General features: G+C 48.3%; 1 protein-coding gene across 1 annotated transcript in view; it reads left to right on the forward strand.

The window, feature by feature from the left end:
* Window positions 1-8,809, forward strand: part of CSPG4 (chondroitin sulfate proteoglycan 4) — a 93,842-nt gene that overhangs the window by 76,966 nt on the left and 8,067 nt on the right. Inside the window, exons 6-8 of the mRNA XM_069071115.1 lie at window positions 4,998-5,196; window positions 6,249-6,383; window positions 7,121-7,287. Coding sequence (XP_068927216.1) covers window positions 4,998-5,196; window positions 6,249-6,383; window positions 7,121-7,287 — 501 coding nt within the window. The remainder of the gene's footprint in view (window positions 1-4,997; window positions 5,197-6,248; window positions 6,384-7,120; window positions 7,288-8,809) is intronic.

Below are 8,809 nucleotides of genomic sequence, written 5' to 3' on the forward strand. Positions count from 1 at the left end.
AGGAAGGAAGGAAGGAAGGAAGGAAGGAAGGAAGGAAGGAAGGAAGGGAAGGAGGGAGGGAAAGAAGGAGGGAGAGAGAAGGGAGGGAGGGAGGAATTAAAAACTCCCAGGTCAGCAAACTAACCGAAGCCCCAGGACTGGTTATTTTCATACCTCACTCAGGTACCAAAAAGCAAAGTGGCCTTCAGTGTAAAGGACATTTGGTCTTGGAATCAGAAAGACCTGGCTTCAAACCCCAGCTCAGACACCATTAGCAGTGTGACCCTGGGCAAGCCATTAGATCACTCTGTGCCTCAGGTTCCTTATCTGTCAAATGAAAGAGTTAAACTTGCTGCCTCTAAGGCCCCTTTCAACTCTCAGTCTAAGATCCTGGGGCACAGTGGATAGAGCACCAGGCCTGAAGTCAGGAAGACCTGAGAAACCCTGGGCAAGTCACTTAACCTCAGTTTGCCTCAGGTTAATTGGTATAATATAGCACCTACCTTCCAAGGTTGTGGTGAGGATCAAATGAGAACTTTGTAGGTGCTGTATAAATGTTGGCTGTTGTGGTTTTGTTCTGGTGGTGGTGCTAGTTGTTGTGGTTGTGGTGGTGCTAGCTCTTGTGGTTGTGGTTGTGGTAGTTGTACTAGTTGTGGTAGTTGTGCTGGTTGTGGTGGTGGTGGTGGTTGTGGTTGTGGTTGTGGTGGTTGTGCTAGTTGTGGTGGTTGTGCTAGTTGTGGTGGTTGTGCTGGTTGTGGTTGTTATCCTAGGTTTTTTTCCTACTGTGCCATGGCCAGATTTAGAGCTAACTAGGCCTTTAAAGGTCGCCTAGAATAGGAGCTTGTGAACTTGGATGGGGAAGAAATGACCTTGTTTTCACTCCCCTCTAACTGAAATTCAGCATTTCCTCCAATCATTTCAAAGCCTGACTCTGACAAGAGGGCTTTCCCAGACTGCCTACAGATGGGGCCCAGGACACCAGAGAGCCAGGACTCCGGCCTAGCCTCAGGTCCCGTAGGCAATGGCAAAATTTAGGCCTCCAGAGGCAGAGCTGTGGCCCTCATGGCCATGGGGTCAGGGGCCACTGTGAAGGCCGGCTCTTGTGGGGGAAGGAACCGCCACAGAGAGGTGGAGGCTCAGATAGCCCCCTGCTCTAGACTTATTCTGCTTTTCTGTAGTTTCAGGGAGCTTTGGGGAGATTGAACCTCCTGGGGAAAAACTGTGATAGCAACAGAATTAGCCCAGCCCCGCCCCCACACACACATACACACACAGAGCACTTTCCCTCCCTTCCTCCACTCCTTCTACCCCCAACTAGCCCCTAGCCCTGGGCTCATTACCATTCCCTAGAGCTCCTTTCTACTCTCCCTAGGGGCCTGGTCCGTCCCCTGGGTGTGACGCCATCCCTGGGGTCCCTAGCCAATAGTTGTGCACATTCTAAGTCTGAGACCTCCCTGGGGAGTGAAAGGCTCTGGCTCCTGGGAAGGAGAGCTCAGCTGTCCACCAGCAGGGAGAGGAGGGATGGGGGAGGAGACAGGCAATGGGGCCTTCCCAAGCCTCAGGTGTCCTCTGCCTATGGCTGAGGCCATGTCTGCTTCTAGGGAACCCCTCCCAAGCTGGGGACACAGTGGCTAGGAAGGGCAGGGGGGAGGGGCAGACACACAAACCCAGTTCCTGGAGGACAGGTGTCAATAACAGAGGGGAACTGGAGCTGGCAGCCACACTGATCCCCAGGGGAGCTCCAGTGGCTGAGAGACCCCAGCTTGGCGCCTGGGGGGAGGTGGGGGAGTGAGCTCTCTCCCTTCTAGCTTTCACTAAGATGTATGTATTAGAGTCCCCGCTCCTCTAAGGTGGTCACAGCCAGGGACATTCTCTGTCTCTGTCTCTCTGTCTCTGTCTCTCTGTCTCTCTCTCTCACACACACACACACACACACACACACACACACACAGCCCACCTTCCTCTCTAGGCCTTGGTTCCCATTCTCTGTTCTTTTCTTTGAATTTAGATATGAATATATTACATCTATTTCCATAATTCTTTATTTCACTCAGTTACCTGCCTCAGATAGTTGTTTTTAAAAATCGTTTTTCAGTCTTTTTAAGCCATAGAATTTGAGACTTGGAACATACTCTAACAACTCCCTCCTCCCACAGCCAGCCTCACATACAGAGAATTTGGACGTCTATAATGTAATGCCAAGGAAAGGCAACTTCCCAAGGTTCAGAATACCAGCATTGGTGCTCTCCATTTTATTCAGTAACAAACCCAGAACAGAGAAGATCAAAACATGACATCATTCCAAATACAGCATTTACTAAGCGTGATTAAATAATCTCCAAGTACTACCCCACCCCAGGACCTTCCAATCATTCAATCAATTACAAAGTCTCTGTTCTAAATACTTCTCCACCCCTAGGCTATACCTTCATTTGGTCCACCACAAAACCCCTCTTCTCAAATGGAGATTAGTTTCCAAACATAGGTAAAGTACCTTCATTTGTCAATCACAGAGCACAATAAGGTCAAAAGTTCCCCACCCCTAGGATCACAATTGAATCTACCCCAGAGTTACATCAAGTTTAAACACAGCACTTAATACCCAAATGGAGGTCTTTTCTTCATCTTGACACGAGGCAAGTTCTCAGCAATCTTAGTTCCTGGGGAGACAAGGCTTAGCAAGGCCATAAGATACATTGCCAGTCCCTTCATGAATTTATCCTCTGTCTGTAGAACAGTCCTAGAACCCCTGAACACATTAGCAAAGCCCTCTCCCAGGATTTCTGTAAACATACAACAAGAAAATCCTTCTTCAGGGCTTCTGAACCAACAGAAAGGCTCCCAGACCCCTGCAACAACAGCACTGTCCTTCACCAGTGGACAGTATTCATTCTGTCTGCAGGACAGTCTCCAGACCCCTGCAACAACAGCACTGTCCTTCACCAGTGGACAGTATTCACTCTCTGTCTGCAGGACAGTCTCAGGGCTTCTTAGCGAACAGCCAGGTTCCAGGACTTCTTCAACAAAAGGACTGTCTTTCACCAGTGGACAAATCTGACAAAACAACATCAAAACAGACAGACAAAGTACCAGCAAAACAGCCATGTCTCCTCAGTCCTTGGCAGCTCAGGGGGCAGGTCTCAAAAGTCCAGGGCAATTCAAAGCGGCCACCAGCAATTCTCTTAGTCTCTCTCTCTCCACGAGGTGCTGCTTCCAAAAAGATCTTCCGCCTCTCTCTAGTGTCTCTCCAAATCTACATCACCAGCTCCTCCTCCCAGTTCAGGACTTTCTTTTCACATCAACAAGCCCATCCCACAGGTGGGATTAACAAACTCTGGGTTTTAACACAATCAATTTGAAAACCAAGCCAATACAGGGGAATCTTTAATTGCCATTACTATCACAACGTCCCAAGTGCCTTGTCCTACCAGCCACGGGACCTTAGCTTAGCTCTGTAAGCTCAATGGGCCTCACCTTCACTTATAAAATGAGAAAATTTGATTGAACAATGTCTAAGGTGTCCTTAAGCCATGATCCTGATATCATCACACAGCTAGTCATTGCATCAGAAATCAATCAGCAGGCATTTATTTCAGCACCTACTGTGTGCTTGGACACTGGGGAAGGTAATGGATATACCAGGCTAGCGGTCTGTACCCCTAAGGAGCTCACATCAGCATCTGTACCCAGCAGGAGATACATAATATATTGAAAGGAAATACAACGGTAATTTCTTAGGGGAAGAGCCTAGCTTTGGGGAGGAGTGGAGCAGGGAATGCTAAGGAAGGCAGCTCATTAGCTGGGTAGATGGAGTGTTGGACCTAAAGTCTGTGCCACCTGAGTTCCAATGCCTGGGGTCTCACAAGCTCTAAGCAATAGAAACAGCATCTAACCCAGTTCTTCTGACCCCAAGTGCAACGCTCTTTCCTCTGTATCACACAGAACATATGGACAGAACTGTTTTTTGCCTCTTTTTGTATCCCCAGCACAGTTCCTGGAATGCCATAAGTGCTTAATAAGTGTTTATTGAGGGGCAGCTAGGTGGCACAGTGAATAGAGCACTGGCCCTGGAGTCAGGAGAATCTGAGTTCAAATTTGACCTCAGACACTTAACACAAAACTAGCCGTGTGACCTTGGGCAAGTCGCTTAACCCCAATTGCCCTCCAAAAAGTTAAAAAAAATTAAGTGTTTATTGATTGATTGACTGAGCGATTTTATTTATTGATTGATAAAACTTAGAGGTTTTATGAGATAAGGTTTGACAAAGACCTTGAATGTCAGACTCTGGGGATTCAATTTTATTAGTGGGGAGTGAGGAGCCCTTGAAGGGCTTTGAACAGAGGGGTGACCAGATTGATACTTTAGAAAGATAATAAGGCAGATCTATATGCAGAAAAGAATGATTGGAGGCAGCCAGTGATCAAGTCCTGAGTACTGTGGCCAATGGTAAGTGCTACAAGATCTATCAGAGGAGGGAAAAGTCAGCCTGGGCTGGAGAATTCAGGGAATGCTTCCTGGAGGAGGTGGATCTTGAACCTTGGAGGATGGAAAGAGCACAGATGGGCGAGGAAGGGATGGCATTCTAAACAGGAAACAGCATTGACATAAGTGAGGAAACTGAGGCTCAGAGGGGATGACTGGCTCATCCAGGGCCATATAAGAAGTTGCAAAGTCAGGCTTCAGACTCAAGTCTTATGATGCCATATCCATGAATCTTACCACTGTGCCATGGGCCAGATCATGAAAGGTTTTGAATGATGAGCTGAGGCATTCAGACTCAACTATTTTATCAGTGAGGAGTCACTGGAGATTTGGGGGAAGAGAGGGGGAGGGAAGGAAGGTGACCGTATAAAAAAGGCAGCCCTGATTCCCACATAAGTAGAAGGAGAGTAAGCAGCAGCACCTGTGTCCTTCCTCCCATCAGAGAAGACCCTCTACTAGGGCCTGCTGCTGCCTCCTAGCTAGGGCCCTAGGTCTGCTACTTGGGGATGGGCTAACTGTTCTGATGCACTTACAGATGTGGGAAGGAGCCACCGCCCAGATCACCCCTGATATCCTGAAAGGGGAGGACGATGACTCCACACCTGAAGATCTGATCTTCTCCATCGAGCCGCCAAGCAATGGGAAGATGGTGCTGAGGCTGTCCCCAAGGACAGAGATCCAGCAGTTCACTCAGGCCCAGATCAATAATGGGCTGGTTCATTTCGTCCATGAAGGTTAGTGGACATGTAGAGCAACAGAAAAGCAGAGAGACAGACAGACAGAGAGATAGAAAAATGGATAGACAGATGTGCAGACAAAGAGATGGATATAGATACAGATAGATATGTGTTGGGCACTGTGTTTACATACTAGGGATATACATCAAAGCAAACAAGACAGGCCCTGCCCTCAAGGAGCTTATATTCCTTCTTTCATCCTTCCTTCCTCTCTCTCTCTTTCTCTATTTCTTCCTTCCTTTTTTCTTCCTTCCTCTTTTTCTCTTTCCTCCTTTCTTCCTGTCTTCCTTCCTTCCTTCCTTTCTTCCTTTCTTTCTTTTCACACTGGGTTTCCCTATCTGGCTCTAGATGAAAGTACAGAAGCCATCCCTAGGCCCAGTCCCACTGCTGACTGTTACAGGAGCTTTGACCTGTTCCATTTCTGACTTGAGCAGGTTTGCCCCTCCTGGGGCAGCTTGGCGGCCCCCCACTCCTTGAGGATTCACCATACTGGTGCCAGACTTGAGTGTATATACCTGATCACCTTTAGCCCACCTGCAGCTCAGAACTCCTGAGCTCAATCATTCCACCAGCCTCAGCCTCCCCATAGCAGAGATTTCAGGCGCCCACCACCATCCCTGGCAAGGAGCCTGCATTTGAATAAGGGAATTCAGCACCTACTCAGAAGTTGAAGGGGTGGAGAGTTATGCACCTGGTGGCATAATGGTCAGCTCCTCCCAGTCCTATCTGTTCCTCCTCCTGCCCCCATCTTCATGAGGAGATGGGAAAAACAGTTATCTCTGCTTGAGCCCAAGAACCCCTAGTCAGAACCAGGAGACAAACTACCCGAACTCCCTGCCACACACCCTCCAAACTCCTCCACCTCCCTCCGGCCCCCCTGCAGCTCCAACTTCCCATCCAGAAGGACCTGACATGTACCAGGGGGCACCTACCATCCCACCTCTACCCCTCACAATCACAGTTCTCCCCCAACCCTGTAACGATCCATCTGTAGGGCACAGTGAGAAGTCAAGGCCATATTCATGGTACCACCTCCTGTCATTCTCCAGGGCCCCTGGATGGTGGATTCCACTTCAACCTATCCGATGGAGATAACGTCTCCCCGGGACACTTCTTCTCTGTGAAAGCTCTGAAGTTGAGACAAATCACTGTGGAAAGCAACCAGGCCCTGACCATTTGTCCAGGTGGGTCTGCTTTAGGACCAGTGGTCTGTTTATTTATTCTCTGCCTGTTGTCTTTACCGGGGCTATCAGCATGTCAGAATGGGGCTGCTGAGCCTGGCAAAGGATGTTTATGCTTACTTTATGCTTACTCCTCCTGCCAACTGAGGAGAACAAAGAAACCCCTTGCCCTCAGCCAGCAGATTCAGAGCAGCCGAAGTAGCAGCAGAGTCTGCCCAAGAGCTTCTAGCTACCAAGCATTCCCCGGGCACACTGTTGGTGTGAAACACCGGAATTTCACTGGGGGACCATGTTCAAGGTCAAGGTTCAGAGGGCAGCTACATAGCACAGTAGATAGAACACTGGGCTTAGAATCAGGACTCATCTTCTGCCTCAAACATGTATTAGCTGTGTGACCCTGGGCAAGTCACTTAACCCTGTTTGCCTCAGTTTCATCATCTATAAAAGAAGCTGGAGAAGGAAATGGCAAACTATTCCAGTATCTTTACCAAGAAAACCCCAGATGGGGTCATGAAGAGTCAAACATGACAGAAACCACTTGAACACCTCAGTTCAAAAATCCCAGCTCCATCACTTACTGCTTGTGTGACCTTGTGCAAAATCCTTCTCTCTGTGCTGCAGTTTTGTCATCTGTAAAATAGGGGGGTTGGACCAGATGACTCCTAAATTCCCTTCCAGCCCTAATCTGTGACCCTATAACTGTCCAGAAGCTGATGGGCTCCCAAATTGCCTTCTCACAGGAACCTATCAGACCATTAGCAATCGGAACCTGAAAGTGACCACCAATGAAGACACAGCCCCTCAGCACCTGTTTTACCTGGTGGAGCGAGGTCCTCGACTGGGGCGGCTGGCCCATTCTCGTCTAGGGAGCAGTGGGGATGCCTTGAGGAACTTCACACAGGCAGAGGTAAGCACTAAATCTACCCCTGGACTCATCCGCAATCCCAAAGCCTCTGTGCCAGAAATTGTCTGTCTGTCCAGGCCCAGAATTCCAATAGAAAAGAACCTCGAATCTATCACGTCCATATATGTGTATACTTAACACTTAGCCCTGGCCATATCTGCAACTCCGTACACCCTACCGAACACCCACTCCTTCACTCAACAACCATTTATTAAATACCTACTATGTGCAAAATGGAGCAGCTAGGTGGAAAAAATGGATAGAGTATCTGGCCTAGAGTTAAAAAGACTCATCTTTATGAGTTCAAATCTGGCCTCAGGCACTTACTAGTTGTGTGACCCTGGGCAAGTCACCTAACCCCGTCTGCCTCAGTTTCCTTATCTGTAAAATGAGTTGGAGAAGGAAATGGCCAATCACTCCAGTATCTTTGCCAAGAAAACCCCAAATGGTGTCACAAAGACCAGATACAACCAAAATGACTCAATATGTGCAAAACCATCAAAATGGAGCTTTCCAAATAACTTGCTATAATAGCAGAGTTCAAATTCCAGGTCTTTTACTTTTATGTATCATATGTATCATTGTTCCTTCTGGAGGAAGGAACAGAGAACAACCATTCCTCTGATTCTGGCAGCCTCTTTTCTCTCCAAGAGCCTGGTGCTGCCCAAAAACTCTCATTATCACTCTAGATGACTGAGTCCAGACACTCTCAAACTTGGGGCAGCTAACAAGACACCTGGGAAGCTGGCATTGCCCAGGAGCTGCCCATCTTCCTACAGAAAACTGCATGCTGGGATGATGATGCCTCAGCACTGTTTCCCTGCCAACCACACAGCCCTTTCCTGATTCACAGCCTCAGCACCACCCTTGCAAGATTTCTCACCCACATTCACCCCACATAGCCAAGCTCTTTTCACTGAACATCTCAAATTTACTCCCCCTTCTCTCTACTCACTCTCCATCCAGGTACACCCCTTTGTTACCTCACTCTTGGACTACAGTAATAGCCTACTGGTTGGACTTTCTGACTCAGGTCCCTTGTCACTCTGACCCATCTTCCACTCAGCTGTCTTAGTGATTTTTTTTTTTTTTGCTTTTCGGAGGGCAATTGGGGTTAAGTAACTTGCCCAAGGTTACACGGCTAGTTTTTTTTTGTGTTAAGTGTCTGAGGCCACATCTGAACTCAGGTCCTCCTGACTCTGGGGCTGGCACTTTACTCACTGCGCCACCTAGCCACCCCTGTAGTGATTTTTCTAAAGCACAAACTGTCTCCCCTCCCTCCCACTGTCTCTCTTTCTCTCTTTTTCTCTCTCTCCCTTTCATTCTCTCCCTCTCCTTCCCTCTGCGTCTCTTTCTCTGTCTCTCTCTATCTCTACCCCCCTATCTTTTCTCTCCCCCTTTCCATCTCTTTCTCTCCCTCTCTGTCTCTCTCTCCCTCTCCCTCTTATTCTTCTTCTTTTCTCTCTCTCTCTCTCTCTCTCTCTCTCTCTCTCTCTCTCTCTCTCACACACACACACACACACAC

Source organism: Petaurus breviceps, unplaced genomic scaffold (genome assembly GCF_028583685.1).
Source record: "Petaurus breviceps papuanus isolate PSGF00001 unplaced genomic scaffold, PetGlider_PUasm1.0 90825, whole genome shotgun sequence".
NCBI lineage: Eukaryota > Metazoa > Chordata > Mammalia > Diprotodontia > Petauridae > Petaurus > Petaurus breviceps.